This window comes from Alosa sapidissima, chromosome 16, assembly GCF_018492685.1.
Source record: "Alosa sapidissima isolate fAloSap1 chromosome 16, fAloSap1.pri, whole genome shotgun sequence".
Classification (NCBI taxonomy): Eukaryota; Metazoa; Chordata; class Actinopteri; order Clupeiformes; family Clupeidae; genus Alosa; species Alosa sapidissima.
In genome coordinates, this window is record NC_055972.1 from 23,561,767 (window position 1) to 23,579,164 (window position 17,398).

General features: G+C 40.9%; 2 protein-coding genes across 4 annotated transcripts in view; one reads left to right on the forward strand and one right to left on the reverse strand.

The window, feature by feature from the left end:
• Positions 1-9,150, reverse strand: part of pcgf6 (polycomb group ring finger 6) — a 24,523-nt gene extending 15,373 nt beyond the window's left edge. The window contains exons 1-10 of one of the 2 annotated variants that reach the window (XR_006023216.1): positions 8,822-9,150; positions 8,212-8,311; positions 7,928-8,024; positions 7,697-7,752; positions 7,529-7,588; positions 7,319-7,436; positions 6,250-6,277; positions 5,925-6,023; positions 3,520-3,606; positions 1,366-1,940 (exon numbers count right to left, since the gene is read on the reverse strand). Coding sequence is in view for 1 of the 2 variants with exons in the window: in XM_042065098.1 (XP_041921032.1) it covers positions 1,896-1,940; positions 3,520-3,606; positions 5,925-6,023; positions 6,250-6,277; positions 7,319-7,436; positions 7,529-7,588; positions 7,697-7,752; positions 7,928-8,024; positions 8,212-8,311; positions 8,822-8,923 (792 nt within the window). In the remaining variant the exon portion in view is untranslated. Of the gene's footprint in view, positions 1-1,054; positions 1,941-3,519; positions 3,607-5,924; positions 6,024-6,249; positions 6,278-7,318; positions 7,437-7,528; positions 7,589-7,696; positions 7,753-7,927; positions 8,025-8,211; positions 8,312-8,821 lie in introns of those variants that run through there. The other variant, XM_042065098.1, reaches the window with a different exon arrangement.
• Positions 9,151-12,975: 3,825 nt separating this feature from the next.
• The window catches only part of LOC121684912 (dystonin-like), a 133,537-nt gene continuing 129,114 nt past the window's right edge, over positions 12,976-17,398 (forward strand). The window contains exons 1-4 of one of the 2 annotated variants that reach the window (XM_042065052.1): positions 12,976-13,279; positions 13,629-13,660; positions 13,995-14,183; positions 16,057-16,270. In XM_042065052.1, the coding sequence (XP_041920986.1) occupies positions 13,099-13,279; positions 13,629-13,660; positions 13,995-14,183; positions 16,057-16,270 (616 nt within the window). In that variant the 5' untranslated portion in view covers positions 12,976-13,098. Of the gene's footprint in view, positions 13,280-13,628; positions 13,661-13,994; positions 14,184-15,498; positions 15,737-16,056; positions 16,271-17,398 lie in introns of those variants that run through there. The other variant, XM_042065055.1, reaches the window with a different exon arrangement.

A 17,398-nucleotide genomic window follows, 5' to 3' on the forward strand; every position in this document is an offset into this window, starting at 1 on the left:
TTCAGTCAAAAACTGTTTCATTCTAATGAAGCCCCCTGTAAGCCATGGCCCTCTGTCAGCAATCTCTCTAGACAGCTGATAAGATTGCAAAAGATATGATTGATTCCTGCTTCGTTTTACACAGCTGACCAATGCAGATCCAGGCAGGAGCTGAAGGGTCTGCCATCGACCTCTGTCTCAACTGACCTTTAAAGGTGAAATCATTAATTGCAAAATGGCCCAACTAGCTCAACAGCAGCTGTGAGTTTTATTGTAGGAATATCTGTCATGTTCCTGCATCAGGAGGAATCAGGTACAATCATTTGCCCAAGATGCAGAAACGCTGAGACGTATGAAGGGAGAGGAAATTACCACTTAATCAGGTCAATATGCTCACTGAATTTTAAAGCGATAACAAAAATGTGATCTTGATATCTGCCAATTCATAGCACATTCCTGTACTTTCATTATTCCTGTATGAGGTGGAAGGTCTGTATGAAAAAAAAAAGCCACAGCACTGCTGGAAGAAACGGTCACTACTGAGTCGACGACGCGAACGGCAGTCAAAGGGACTGTTAATTTTAGCTCTGCAGATAAGCAATCTCCTGGGACTGTGCGGCCGTTACCGTGGATACCCTTTTCATCCACAGGCAAAATCCTCAGTGGTTCCGGATCTGCTGTCTGAATCTGTCCTTCTCTGTCTCCCCCTCTTCAGTCATGCTTCACCTCTCTTCACAGCTCCTTTTCTACCCTGTTTTCACACTTTTGTCGTCCCGTGATGGCGAGACGTTGGTTCAGACGGATTCCAGTCCAACTCTTAACGGCCTTAAGATAGAAATATCTCTTGAAGTGACTCATCCACCAGCCTTGCTCTTAAGAGGATAACCCTCCATACACTAAATAGGGTAATTACTCACAAGGAGAACGTGCCAGTGGGCATTCACACAGAGATTGAAGTTGAACATGCTAAAGAAGCCATTCATGATCAATAGCCCTCAAATGATCATTTAACAGTGTCCATCCAAATCACAGAAAAAGCGATAGGGTTCACAACAAATTAAATGACATCTCGAGGTGAAAAACAGGTTTTTTAATGCTGTTACCAGTGTACAAAGTGACATCTGGTAGTGGAATATATCACAGTGTAAATACAAAAGATCACACAATTGAAAAATTATGATATCTCTGTTATGCATGTGAAATGTCACAAATTAGACTTATTTTTGGTTTCATATTTGAGGGTTAAGATAGACTCACAGCAGTTGATTGAAAACCAAACTCAGAGGACAAAGGAGCATTCAATTTTAGAAATAATAACAGCAGTTAATGACGAGACGTAAAGCTGGTTGTTAAAAGCAAAACCATTTCTTATGAGGTTCCTAATACACACACACACACACACACACACACACACACACACCACAGCAACCCCAGAGAGCAAACAGCTAACTTAAACTTAACTTTATCCTTCCACTCTCACAGAAAATGTTGATTAATATCAGAGCCCTTCATAAGAGATAAGCAGCAACCCTTCACCAAAATTATTCTTGCAGACAAGTCACCTTTACAAAACAAATCATGGCAACAGCAGGAAGAAAAGTCATTTCAGACTTTAAGCCCTTGTTTCCTTTGTGCACAGAGGTACTGGATTTGTGGATATGAGCCCTTTAGTTTACAAAAAAAAACAGCAACACAAACCAGACCCGGCCGAAAGCCCTTCCATTACAGTAATAGGGGTTTGTGCAAGAGCATACAGGCTGGCATTGAAAGAGAGGAAGTTTACTTAAACGAACCCCAATAAGGCATTGCATAGAACTGCAGAGGCTTTGTGTCCTGAGTCTCTGTGTCACAGATTTCATTTCCGAGGTTAGCTGAGTTTCACAGTGACCGCAGGGTATGGCCGCTTCATCCTCCATTTAGTCTGATAGCACGATTCCAAAGTGAAGAACCAGCAAGCCGTCCTTTGTGGAACAAATGGAGGAAAACAAGAGGGTTAGGTTCTGTAGATTGTCATATACAGTACATACTTTTATATATTACATACAACTATTATATATATACACAGTCAAAATAAACCCCATGTAGTCTCTGTATACAGCAGTGTGCATCACCTCATACACCATCTCTATCCCAGAGAATGTCTTTTGTGAGAGCCAACATGTGGGATCTCCCTGAATGTCCTATCCCTCGAACTGACCCACAGGAATCACTAATCAGCTTGCAGACAGACAGAGGCCCTGCCGGTCACTGTCGACCTTTGATCCCAATCAACTGGTTTCTTCAAAATGCCTGGCCCACACGATGCAAGGATAGAACCGTGTCTCTTAAAACCAGCCTTTAACAGGCTTCAGTAAATGTTTGGTGGTGTAAAAACAAGAATAAGACGCAAACTAACCACATTCCACGTCTGTATTCTCATGCATCATGTCTGGAGCCAAAAAAGCTCCTTTTGGGTTCAGTCCCTAATCTCAGATCTGACACAAAGGAATTGAATGTGATTCAGAAGCAGAGGGGTTGACTCCCTTTTGTCGCTAGGAAACACACCTCTGAGCCAGACCTCTGTCTCTCCCACAGGAGTAACGCTGACGTCATGGCTGGGACAGCCGGAGTACACTGGGCATAAAAAAAAATGTACACTCTAAACAAAAGACTCTGAACCACTCTGAAAGAACTGAACTATCGGTCAGCCACCGTGACCAAATAGAACACCACACAATCCTCAAAAAGCCACTCACACTTATCCAAAGACGAAAGGGGAGAGGAATAGTGGCTGAACATGAAATTGGGTACCAGTAAAGCCTGGCGGCTTGATAATGTGAACGGAGAGACAGGCAGTGGACTGGAAAATCCCATCCAACCCAGAGGAGCTGAGTCATAGGCTGCAGAGCCATTGTCAATTTCCATCTGAATTAAGATGCTCAAGGGACCAACCAAAAGGAACAAAGGCTACCTGCACTTCCGTTCCTAGAAAATTGCTTCGAAGGGAGTCTCTCTCGCGCTCTCTCTCTCTCTCTCTTTGGTACATATTCCCACATTCTTGAATGCAATGCACTGAAACATTAGACTTTTTCAAAAATAGAATCATGTTTGACAGCTGATGTCAAGAGATTTTATTTTCTGTCCTTGTGTTAAAAAGCTGTTCACGTGGCAGGTATGAGAGTGTTTCAGAGGTTGCCATTTCCCTCTGTGATCTTATTCCACATCAAAATTAAGATAACAGCTCTTGCGTTCTCTACCATTCTGGGGCTTGGGTATCGTATTTTCCGGACTATAAGTCACACTTTCTTTCCTAGTTTGGCTGGTCCTGCGACTCCGGTGCAATATATATTTATATATATATATATATATATATATATATATATATATATGTTTTTTTCCTCTTCATGACACATTCTTTGACTGGTGCGTCTTACAGTACAATACGGTAGTTTTATTGTGGTTTATCGTCTCATTTCAGCACTAGTGGAAAACCTGGAGAGTGTTTGAGTCCCTGTGTGCATGTGCATGTGTGTGTGTGTGTGTGTGTGTGTATTTATACACCTGCAGGGCGTCCTGTCCCACACTGCTGCGCACTTCCCTGAGTGATCGACAGCGTTCCAGGAGCTGCTCTCCACACACCACGTCCACCTGCAGGGAGATACACATGATAGCAGAGCTTTTTAGACATGCACGCACACACGCACAAAAACATAAAAACAAATCAAACAAAAGTACACACATAATTTATATGCTGAGATATACTATAATCAAAGATTTCCCAGGTGGTCAGACATAATAGCCTCCTCTCTCTAATGCACTGCTGTGCTATCCTTAATCTTTAATTAGGCCAAGGGTGAAGCAGTGACGGGCTCAAGCTAAAATGGTTACAGAGAGCGAGCGAGCGAGCTAGCGAGCTGTGCTCTTTAGCATGGCTCAGCAGCCAGGAGCTGTGGCAGAGCAAGTGAAATGGTAAATGGACTGCATTTATATAGCGCTTTAATCAACTCCTCTGAGCACCTAATGGCCTCCTTACACCAAACAACTTTGACAAGATTTGGGAAAGATTCTTGAAAGATTGTAGTCTTTTGAGTAAAGCTTGAATGGGGGGCATTAGTTAAAAGTTATGTTGATGCTGTCAGATGAAAATGGGCAAATGAATGATGAAAAGTAAGCAAAAACACTGTAGTCAGAATATGTAATCATGCTTCCTCATTTGTTTAACAATAAAGTGATAACTAGCACACAGCTAGTCACTCAAGCAGAAAGAAAAAAAGGTTATTTTTAATTGTGTACCTTCTGGGTTTCTACTGCGTGACTATTTGAGCATCCCCTTATTCCCACTGCATAGACACACCCAGCTCGCTTCAACAGACAAACACGCACACACGCACGCACGCACACACAAAAGCGTAATGCCCAGTCAGTCTCCATACATATTCCTGCCACTGGCACACTTGTGCACACACACAGACAAAATACTCTTCAGGCATTAACTACAACACTTTCCCCTTTCTTGCTCACTCGTTTTTGCTTGTCACCTCTCATCATCCGGACACTCCATGCCCCCGTCGCCCCCACCGGCCTTGCCCTTCTCCTTTGCTCACTCATGGCTGCTCCCCTCCCTTCTCAACCCCTCCCCTTCCCTCTTGTCTGGCAATCCGACATTTTGCGTGTGGCACTCTCAGATCAGCCCTCACTAAAGACTGGTGAGCGACAGACACACAGACAGAAAGAAAGAGAGGGGGGAAATTAGCTTAAGCCTCTAATCCAAGTTTGACCATCTAACAAGGAAACACGCAATGAGCCCACGCTGACAATTTTCCGGGATCATATCATTATTTTAAGAGCACTTAATTCAAAATATCAACCAAAACATAAGACGCCTGTGTATGGTAGCCTTCATTTCATTGAAGTTTAGGTTCTCAGGCTAAGGCTGTAGGCTTTCAGTCAGATTTAGCACTGGCAGTCATCAAAAAGCCAGCAGACCATTCAGGCTGCATGGAGAAGCCGTGCCATTGGGGCGCTCCAGATCCGATGAGAGCAAAGTAACATGCTGTGTCCCACAGGGGTCAGTGCTCAGGCCCATATATAAGTATGCTCCCACTTTGACATATAATCAGACAACATAGCATCGATTTTTACTGACATTCAGGTCTACATTAAAACGCAACCCAACCCGGTCAACCCAATTTAAACTCTCAACACCTGTGTGACATCCGCTCCTGGATAAACAACAACTACAGTTATGCCTATAGTTATGATTATGAGTATGATTATCATTATAATCATTGGAAGCAGGAATGTGGCTGGCATAGTCAAAGACCCCACCTGTCTATCTAATAGCAGAAAAACCATGCATGTTTTTCAGGTCACATAGAGAAAAACAGACCGCAAGAATACCCTGAGATCCTGTTGTCCAATCACAGCAGTCTAAAGCAATGTGAGCAAAACAAAGCTGTAAACAGTCACAAGCCCCCTATTCTCTCTCTCTCTCTCTCTCTCTCTACCCAGGAGAATGATCTTGCATCAGCTGGTTCACAGCCCAGTGGAATTCAGGTGGAGTCAGCTAGTGAACAATGTTGTGGGGAGAGAAGACAAACCTTGAAGGACTGCTCATTTCATAGAGGAAAACAAAGGCAGTTATGTTATTGTTTAAGAGACACCAGACACAGTCACCAGTTGCCATTCTCCATTTCAGCACGAAAAATAAAAAATCAAATCAAAATATTCTTCCTTTAACGTTTTCCACACACAGGCACACATCACAATTGAACTACCGGTATCTTTATCTTGAGAGAGAACTACTGCCTGGGGTCTCTGATAACTAATCCAAGCCGTGTTTATGTCAGTGAGTGGACTCCTATCAAGGTAAGTGTATTTGGAAGCGTGTGTGTGTATGTGTGTGTGTTCGTGTGTATACAGTATGTGTGTGTATGTGTGCATGCGTGTGTGTGTGTGGACTCTACCTGGCAGCTCGGTGTCAGCTCCATCTTCCGCCTGATGAAGAGTTCTACGTGGCGGATAGTGGCTTCCCCCGACACGCGCACATACTTCCTCTCCAGGGGCTGGGAACAACATAGCACTCATCAGCACTGCACAACTGCATATACATGCTCATGGGAAACTGTCATGTCTGGCACATATTGTAAAATTAACTATTTGACAAATTTTAGTCACCATGATACAGTTTAATGAGCCAATAATTCACTTTAAACTATTTCTGTCATGAATGACATTAATTCAAAAACTAGTCCCAGAAATACCCATGTGAATAAATCCCTCTGGATTTACCTTGTAATCCCCAATGCCTTCCTCTGCCCTGTAAAAAAACATGACCACCCAGGCAATTATTTCACTACATGCATAGGAATATGATTACATTATCAATTTTGTCATTTTCATTCTATTACAATAATACTAAATTATTACATGGTGTGCAATGTTGAATACTATGAAAGACCACCCAGTGGGGAAAATATTACTATATATCAGGTACTAATATGAATATAGTATAGATAAACTGAGCTAAACTAAATTAAATTAAATTAAATTAATTCTACACCAGAACTCCACTGAAACTTTATAACCACTATCCTTCCTATCTTCTGAACAAAAACAATCTGCAAGGAAATTCTTGATAACTTGTTTGCATTACCAGTTCACCTGTTATCACCAACCTAAGCCAGAGACTGTTGATAAAGCTTAACCGTCTCTGGCTGATGGATATTTTAATGTATCTGAATAGAAGAATCACTACAATGATCAGGTCAGCAAAGATTTGTGTGTTATGACAAAGCTTAGTAAGATGTTACATCTTTGAATGAGCAAAATGATTTGCAATTCTACCTCAATATCGGACTATTTCCATTTTGCCACTAGCAAAATTGTGGACTTGAAAAGGTTAAAACTGTAACCCTGGTTAAACGGAATTCACATTCAACCATAGCCCTACCACTACCAAAATATGTTTCATTCCCCCACAACACTGGGTCACTGGGTGCCATTCACCAGGACACTTTTTGCACAGGTGCTTTCCTGTGACAAATGTACAGTAGCTTGATGAGAAGACAGAGTTGTCTGGGATTTTTACTGAGATTGTGTAATATGTACACCCCTTTCGCAGATCAGTTGTATAGTTTGAACACAAACAACGTTAAGACTCCTGATCACAAGAAAGCAAGTAACGCAATCTGAACATTACAGCGATTCTACGACTAGCGAAGTCTGTGCTACCCATTATTGAGTTACTAGAATAACTTACACCAAGATGACAATACATCTCAATACACAACACACAGAGTCGGAACCTTCTTTATACAGCCTATGGTCGAAACACATCATACAAAGGAATTGCACTCACCCCACAAACTCCAGCACCAGCGAGACATCCAGTTCAGGCGGGATGGTAAACACAGGATGGGGCATAGGGTCCTTCTGAGCTTTCTGCACCTTGGCTTGGGCTGCAGATTGGACTGCAACTACAGGATTGATTACACATCCAGAATTTACAAGCTATAATTTACCCAAAATGATTTTAAAAATAAAAATAACAAAACATCAACCGGCTTACATGTCTTAGGAATTTCCAGTCCTCTTTCTTTGTAGAATGCAACCATCCGTTTTCTTTCCTCTGACACATGAAATTAAAAAATATCACATCAATTGGAAATACAATGAATAAAAACATGATGTGCAGAAATAATTTGCAATGTTCTTTATTCTAATGATAGAAACATACGTTCTTCCAGATGGGGAACCATCTTGTAAACAATATCTTGCAGCTGTCTGTCTGGCCTGAGGGAATGCAGAGGAAAACAAGAATGATGTCAGAAAAGCAGCATGGGTTATGGATATTACATCAATTACAGTCACAAACAAACATGCACCAGCATTATGTGCATTTCAACTGATGATCAATAGTATCAAGGTTGTCATCATGTACTAGCAGCATGCACATGAAAATGAATACCTGATATTATACAATGGCTGTGTCTGATGTACAACAATGGCACAATTTGGACATCTGTTGCTGTAGAAGAAGTATTTCACAATGCAACTCTTGCAAACTGAAAAGACATAAATTGTCACAACAAGAGTATAAACATCAACGATTCAACACTTACATTATATATTGTAATGTATCCCTAATACAATCCGGTGCAGTTCTTACAATAATCATTGTTAAGGATTCTTATTCTGATTTCTTAATCCACACCTAAACATTATTTGTGTGAAAGACTGTAAGAAACTCACATGTGTGTAAACATTCTGTTATGGTAGTGGCATCGATGAGGAAACCGTTGCAAAGGGAACAACGAATATAGGGATAGAAGTCCCTGAGGGGTAATGCACGCTAGAAGGAAAGCATAAAACACACACATTATGGATAGGAACACACTATAAACTAATGCCATCGACTTACAAGCGTCCGCTTCAGCTAGGCTAAATAGCTACATGTACGTGCGGTAGTGGCCATACCAGTAAGCCAGCTAACGTTAACGTTGCTAACGTCGACGTTACTAATTTTGCTTGTGTCCAAGCAACTTTTAAACTGATTTTAACACGTTACAGTAGTCGGTTGTCATCACTGATTGTGAGGTGCACGGCACACGTTTTCACAATAAAGAAATTAGGTTGAGTAACGTTATACGACTTGCAAAAAAGCATTGAATGACAGTGAATTAATGTTACTGTCCACATCAGATACGTTAGCTAACGTTGACGAACTAGCTAACGTTGACTGTAGCGATGTAACGTTAGTATACCTGTTGTAGAGCGCCAACATTGGGTTAACACTACCCTCGACTTTATGCGAGAAAGTGTAAAAAGAACCACTGGGAAAGAAACCAGTGTGCTGACAAACCTCGTCGTCAGTGGTATCTTCATCTGATGGACCCATCATGTTGCTGTCAGAAACGTTAGTTTTAGAAATGTGGTCATTTGCATTCTCTAAACCGTCTTCCATATCTTATCTTAACTTGACTTCCTATTTTGTTCGCAGAACTAGGTTCCCGGTTGCTTTTTATAAGCCTTCTACCGTGTCGTAAGCTGTTCTTCTAATTACTTGTGTTATTACAAATAATACAATACTTTCTCTAAAAGATCAGCACCATAATCCACACTGCAAAATAAGTCGTTTGGGTCCTCAAAACAGCTGCTGTCTTTTCGGCGCGCTCACGTTCCTTGTTTTCCTACTTCTTCGATTAGTTTCACTGTTTCAGAACACTTCTATGATTTCACGTGTTAATACCGCCTCCTGCAGGTCAGACGTATGTAGGCACACCAGCAATCTAAAAAAAGAATCCTCTCAAAGGATGGATGTTTGCCCCAGAGTTTTTATTGACATGTTATTGACATAGGCTATTGGTGAAAGTCTGGTAATTTGGCTGTAAGACAACCTCTTTTTAGAACGAGTTTCGCGGATTTTAGGCTACATTGTGGTCCCAGTATATCAGAATCAGTATCGGTTTTTATCTACCATAATGCTAGGCCTATGTTCACACACACACACACACACACACACACACACACACAGTAGTCTAATTAGACAATGTAGACAAGACAATAGCATAACCTATACCCTACGGGCAAACACAACAAGCAAGAAATAGATTGCTTTCTAAAAGAAAAAAACTACTTAAAAGTGCCATAGGAGTGCAAATAATAATATTGTGCATCGTGAAAGGGGCTGAAATGTGATGAGGGACTATATGTGCAATACAGTAATTGTAGATGTGACGCTGAATGTGGTAACTCTGTGACGACACTAGTGTCAATATGGTCAGCTGTTTATGAGGGTGATGGTGATAGGACAGAAGCTGCGTCTTGTTGTCTTAATTGGCATATGAGGTTTTAACGCCTGTCCAGGTTGTATCCAGGATGTGTGGGAGTCGTTGATGATCGTCCCTGCGTTCGTCCTAGTTCTTGAGGAGTGTAGGGAAGCCTCAGTCAGTTTTAACTGTGTGTTACAGTCTGTTTCTGTCTTGATTCATGGTTACCCCGAACTAGACTGAAATGGAGGAGCTCAGTGCACACTAGATTAGAAGAACTGGAATCAGCAGCTCCAGTTATAAACTACTTCGTCAGCAGTTGCAGAAGGTAAATGGAGGATGGAGTCGATGTCAGACTCCCATTTAAGGTCTTAGAAAATGCTAATTTCTTAAAAACCTTAAAGTCCCTGTGGTTAAAACTGGGGTGTTGGGCACTGTGAGGAGGAGCAGTGCTGAAGAGTGTCTCCAAAAATCCAATTTTGTTCATTTCATAGATGTTCTTCCTGCATCAGCCCACCACCATCATGGATGAGTCCAGTGTCGTCTGCAAATAAGATATTTGTCAGTTGCCAACATGGAGTACATTAAAAATTGTCCAATGTTCCCATGTCATGCAAAATCCATGACAGAATAGGGCAGTTAGAATCTATGAAACTTTACTATGAAACACAATGTCATCAAAATGTCTTATATTTTTTACATTTCTCATCTATTTTGAGTTCCTCAAGGCACCATACAATAGACCCTTTCAACAATAAAAACAAAAACAATGCTTGAACGTTCTATTTGGGTCCCAATCTACTTCCTCTGCATTAAGATAACATATGGAATGTTAAAAAGGAAGTCTTGTGGGGCCAACTATGATGCTGATAATGGAACTCTCTTGAAAGGGTCCATATTTTTTCATGTCACAAGATGGTCTTTTATCAGAAAAAAGAGTATCACTACAAATAAATCCCTGTTTCTCTAAAGTGTAGACTGAAACTCAGAAACAGCCCCAACCCTTACACTAAACAAAGTCACTCAAAACTGTTCTGCTCATCTACCTCATGTGTACTTCAACCTTACAGTTACAGTATTGTTATTAATACATTATCATTGCACTGAACTGCCTTGCACTATATTTACAGTATATTTAATCTTAAACCTCAGTCTATACTGATATTGCACTATTCCCACCCTCTTTTCAACTGTATATTGTATCTTGCCTGTGTCTGTTGAGGTGTCCACGACTTGGCAACCTTGACAGGCACATTGCGTTACCCTATATCACCCATAGTGTCTATTTATTTATTTGCAAATGTACATACTGTATTTATTCTTATAGCCACATTCTACTGCCCATCGTTCTATTCTTACTGTTCTATTTTTATTCTTTTACTCTTTTTATAGTTTTTATTTTTATTCTTATATGTTAAGTGTGTTGTACTTTGAGAGCAAAGAGTCGGAGTCAAATTCCTTGTTTGTTTACGCAAACCTGACCAATAAAGTCGATTCTGATTCTGAAGGTCAACAATGCAAAGCAGGAATAATCTTCACTGCTTTTCAAGAACCTTGAATACAGTTTAGAACCTGTTACATCCTCACACCCGGTACCCAGCCATTTCTCCTTGAATTTCACATTATAGACTGCTCAGGCCTGATGATAGATAGATAGATAGATAGATAGATAGATAGATAGATAGATAGATAGATAGATAGATAGATACTTTATTGATCCCCAAGGGGAAATTCAAGGTCTCAGTAGCATACAGACATCACACACACATTCACTAACAGCAGAAAAAAGTAATTAAAAGTATATAATATAAAAAAAACACTGCTAAGCAATAAGGACAGTAGAAGATAAAGAATATACTAAAATACAAATTATACTAAATAACACAAAATCTAAATCAAGTCTAAAAACAGTATCCACATAGTGGGTGATTAATCATGAGGTGCTTGCAATGACTGAGGCAGGGACTGAGCCTGTAATTCTCTGTGCATAGTAAGGTAAGGTGCTCTGTGTGAGTGAGTGTCATGGTGATGGTGCAAATGAGTAAGTCCAACAGTGCAACAGTGCAAGAATAAAGTCTAGAGACCAGCATAAAATAAATATGGACATATAAGAGAGTAGGCAAGGTAATATATAAAAAATATATAATTATATATATATAAAACTATATTAAGAAAAGGTATAAGTGTGGCACAATCCGGCTGTGGGATGGAGGGAGGGGTTATGCATATGTGCTAATATAGCACGCAAACAGTGAGGCAGTAAGACAGTGGTAAAAAGTGGCTAGTGGACAGACAGTACCCAAACAGTACCCAAACATGGAGAGGGTGGAGAGGCAGACAGACTATTTGGAGAAGTCTATCTATCCTCTTCCCTTAAGTGAAGCATGAATGATGAAAGCAGAGAAGCCTGAGTTTAAGGTCTAATGTATTTCATGTTGTTAGTGGGGACCCTTACCTTAGGCAAACATTGCTTCCTATTCTTTATTAGCAGATTGCCACCACCCGTATCATTGTCATCACTATTCAGAATATCTGATGACGAAGTGTTATGTAACCACCCAGTCAGAGTTGATCCACAGCCAGCCATATGAGGTGGTTGTGATGTGAAGTATCAACTGCATGGTGGCACTTGTGTTAAAATTGTGACCTTCTACACGTTGCTTTAAATGTCATAATGATAAAGTGGGATGCTATATTGTTCTGGCACATTTTACATTCATGCATTCCTCACCTCACAGTTACACTGCTACCAGTTATATCTTGCCTGGGCATTTAGGCTTTAGATAGATAGATAGATAGATAGATAGATACTTTATTGATCCCCAAGGGGATCCTACCTCCAGTAGCATAGGTGAACTTTTTTAGAGGTAGACAGAGAGTCACTGGAGGAATAGAGTGTGTGTGTGTGTGTGAGAGAGAGAGCGTGAGAGAGAGAGATAGAAAGAGGTAGAGAGAGCAAGAAAGAGGATGTTTGTCTCCAGACTAAATTATTCAAGCCTAGAGCACTGATTGCGCTATGGACTCATTAGCCACGCAGAACGTATAGAGAGATATATGGAATCTAGAGACTAATGCCTCTTAGTTGGTTCTTGGTTGTGTTCCGACACCTTTAAATACTGTCGCCTCTCGCTGCTGTCTTGCTTAGTTGCAGATGCTCGCCCCCCACCCCCCCTGCATGTGCTGTAAAACGGGTGTCTTGCTGAGTCATGGGTTGTTTCCTCACATTGTTGAAATCAATATAGCTTCAGCTAGGCTGCATGTAGGGAACTCATCTGCTACAAATCCCCCGCTAGCATGATATATTTTAGCATTTAGGTCAAAACGGAGACGTGTGCGCGAATGAGTGCAGGTGGGGCTGGTCTGCATCGCGATGATCGCTGCGGCTTTTCTAGTTTTACTGAGACCATTAAGCATCCAATGTGTCTTGATATTACTGCTGCTTTTACTGGGAACCGTCGCGACAATCTTGTTCTTCTGCTGCTGGCATCGCAGGCTTCGTAGCGGAAAGCATCCTATAAAATCTGTGCTTTCAGGGCGCTCAAGGAGTCGTGGTAAGTAGTCGACACCTCATCTAATCCTGCTTTAATCCTCAGGGGAAATATCATTTCAATGTTAACATATGCTAACATATGTAGCCTATATTTTTGGGCTGGAAACATGCGTAATCATTGTTACTATCAGTGGCAATTTTAGCTGCGTATCCATCTTTCTGGCCATATGGACCATGAAGAATGTAGGCTAGCTATGATGACAAGTGTCAGATTACTCTTTTATCAATTGTAATACATGTAAGTGACACGCCTCACCCTCTATTATCATTTTCGTAATATACAGAATACTTTTGTGCTGTTGCTTTCCCTACATATTAAATATTACAACATATGTCATTCATTCTGGCAGCTGGTTTCCGAACACATCATTTTCGATCTGAGGTAAATCCATCTCTTATCCGTCAAGGTCATTGTAAGTAATTTCTTTTGCATGAGTTGTGGCGTTTTGGGGAGTCATTAATGGCCCTTTTTTAACTTAGCGCATTGTAGTTACATTGTTACGCCATTCTTTGACTTCTTTGGGCACTGTGAATTACGCATTGCGCAGGTATGATCAGTTTTTAATTGTGTATCATGCAAAAGTGTTAAATCATGACATGTACTTAAAACAACTTTGAATGACCCAGAAAAAATGTGTCTATTCTTGTGACTGAAGTATTGTTTTGTTTTTCTTCACAAATTCACCATGCCCCTCCCGCCGCCTCATCGGATACAGGGCTTTCGGCATAGCCCACGTCATGCCAGGCGGAATGCCAGAGCGCGTGTGTCGGAAGAGACCAAGCCTCTTGTTGACATAGTCGAGAGTGAGCCAGACTCAACTCCTACATTGAGAAAACGTAAAGTGAAGAAAAGAGTCCAGCCTGAATTTTATCAGTCTATTCAGGTCACTCCAACACGTAAGCCCGTAGGTATTCTCTCTATCATACGTCTGAAATAAACTTTGGGTATACCATATGAACATAAAACATAAATGACAATCACATCATTAGTAGTCCTATTAAAGGGGGAAACCACTGCATACATAATTTAAAAATCACTTATCAATATTACATGGAAAAAACGTGGTAATTAAATAATGATAATTAATTAACTTTCAGGAAGCACGCACATAATATGTATGGCTACACAGCTCTTACTTTTTAAATAGAGGATGGAATTAAAAAATCTAAAATGTGAGTATAGGCCAAGGCTACTTGACTTTGAGATGTATAGCCTTGGTTATGTATTCCACTTTCCAGTGAATTAGAGAATTTGATACACTGATGAAAAGTTAGCAAATGTTTGAACATGAAAATGAAAAAACAGGATGTAGGGAAGGTAGGCCTAATTGTGTGTGTTGTGTGGATTTGGGTGTGTCCTCATCCGCTATGGTCAGCTCTTAAGATTTAGACCATTGTAAGACCACATGGCCTTTAAGCTCAGGAAGTTGTTTTCAGCACTTTGTTGAGGGCTTGATGTCTTACATAATGCACATTATAAATCCAAAACCTAAATCCAAAATGCCAACACTCATTTATTAAATATAGCCTATTTGTCATGAACTTACACATATAACATATAACATATAACACAAATCAGGTGTCAGTTTTGATCTTAGTGTTACATACTGGATTCAGATGAACTAAAAGTTCCACATTAGCTGTTCTGTTAACTCGACAAATATCTCATACCTTTGAGTGTTTCAAGGTCTGTAGCCTACTTCTCCACAAACTTGAGTCATACAACTGATACAAATGATGCATTTAGTGTCTCAGTGGTATTGCAACTCGACTGGATTGATAAAAAAAAAACATTTAGTCTGCTCCACTCCTTTTTAAAATGTACCAATGTCTGTGTGGCCTTGACTTTTTTGGCTACAATGTAATATTTTCTGTAACTGGTTAAAGTGTTACATGCAAACTTCATCCGGCCTCACCACACCTCTCATCATCTCTTAAATAGCATGCATGAAATTACCATTTCTGGTATTCTTAATTATAGTAGGCTAGCATACCAGACTCGGGTTTCTAATTCAATAGGCTGTATATACCTTTGCACTCACATTGCCTGTGCCGATGACTGGTAACAAAAGATACCTAGCTGGAACGAGGCGCATTCGCATGTGGCCACCATGATGGCGCTGTAACACCGCCTGTCTGAGGTTTTGATAGCGATTTCCAGACTACAGAGCTTCGGTTTCCGTCCGGCTTTCATTTCGCTATCCCAGGGAAGATGACGCGGTACCATGCCACTGCCCCCACATCGTAGGGCGCTCTCTCTGATCCAATCTGTTCACTTTCTCTTGGGGTTTGACATCATTCAAGGCATCAGGAATCACACTGTGATACCCAAGATCAGGGCAGTAGGCTATACCGTCAGAAGGGTGTGGTTCTGTTAAAATGACATCGCAACGCTATATGTAAATAGCAAAGGAAAACAAGGATTTCTGTGTGTCTGCTCGGGACCATGTATACAGCGGTAAGTGTTTTATGTCCTGGCGGGGGAGCCAGATGCAATTGCTTTATGCGCCCATGGCATCGCAGGTTCAGCCTTTTTTTATTGTAAATTAGAGATCATTTTGGGCTTGTGTGTTGGTCGTGTTGCTCAAGTGTCACGACTGGTGTCCTGTTTTCCATTATCTTACGAAACGTAGCCCTAACCGTGTTTAGCCTATGTGCCATGTAAGAAAAACTGCCTTATTGTCACCTATATTGTTGCCTTCATTCATGACTGCTCCCATGTTTTGATCATCACAGAACGGTAGGTGTATAACACTGTCTCGCCCATTGTTTTTACAGAGCTCCGGTTCGGGGAACGCATCGCTTCGTTGTTCTATGTCTTCATCGGCGGATTTTTCGGATGATGATGATTACAGTCTGAAGTCTGGGTCTGTCTCACCAGCACCCGGGGACACTTTACCGTGGAATTTACCCAGACATGAACGCTCTAAGCGAAAAATTCAGGGAGGATCCATACTGGATCCAGCCGAAAGAGCGGTGCTCCGGATTGCTGGTAAGAAAGCATTTTTTGTTATTTATTGCGTAATTTAACCTACCACCATTATACGGGTGTAATATTATGTCAACTATGTGATGCAGACACAAAAGGCATCCCATTTTGCTGGAAGGAGAAATCCAGATGCATTATAGGCTGTAGGCTAACACCCAGCATATTTGTCCACCCATTGTGGACCAAGCAGCATCACGCCTGTCTATGGTGGAGCGATGCCACCAGTTGTGTTGGTAACGTTTTTGTTTTGATTCTCTTCGTGTGCAAAGAACGCGTTTTGTTGGCCATTCTGTAAACATCAGAAAAACAGCATGTATCTGGTGTTATTTTAGGATATGGTCTTAATGTCAAGGCATGTTTAAATGTTAAGCTATGGCACAGCCTCTGGAACCAATGCCTTATTGTGACATGTGTGGCTCCAGTTATCCAGGGTTTTCTGTATTGAAAATATACCGCGCACTTTAAAGCCATGTGTTGTGCCATTAAGCCATAATGACATTAAGGGTCGTGTCAGTATTAGTCATTACTCGCCAGATTTCAGTTGGCTCATAATATAGCCTACTGTAGCTATGTCGGATTTTTTTTTAACTTAGCAATTAAACTATATCCACACTATGTCTGATATAGGCATAACCCACGCATATTGCCTAGAAGAACAGACATTTCGCTTTCCTCTGGCCTTCTGTTTTTTTTTGTTATGCATTGTTGCCCCAGTTGTGCACTACAGCGCCATCGCGGTTCGGAATTGAATAGAAACGGTCTAGTTTTAGGACCCGAGCAGACACCCTGCTGGTGTGCTTTGGCACGTGGGTAGCCGGCAAATTCTTTGACAAGCAATTATTGGAAATAAAAACGATTACTTTCTTTTTTTAACGTTTCTAACATCACTGGGCATTGAGACTAGGTTGAACAATAAGTGCTTTTAAATTGTTGAATGCGAGTAGACGACTGAATCATTACGCACCCACATTTAGAAACCCCTTCATGTTTATTACCAGTAGTTCTTTTTTATGATGGCAACTGGAATTGTTTCATTCAGTTATTTTGGAAAATAAAAACTCTAGCACTTCATCAGTGACTTTTCGTGGTGGTCTGTACATTTGACGAGGGTAGGCTACCCTAAAAAAAATT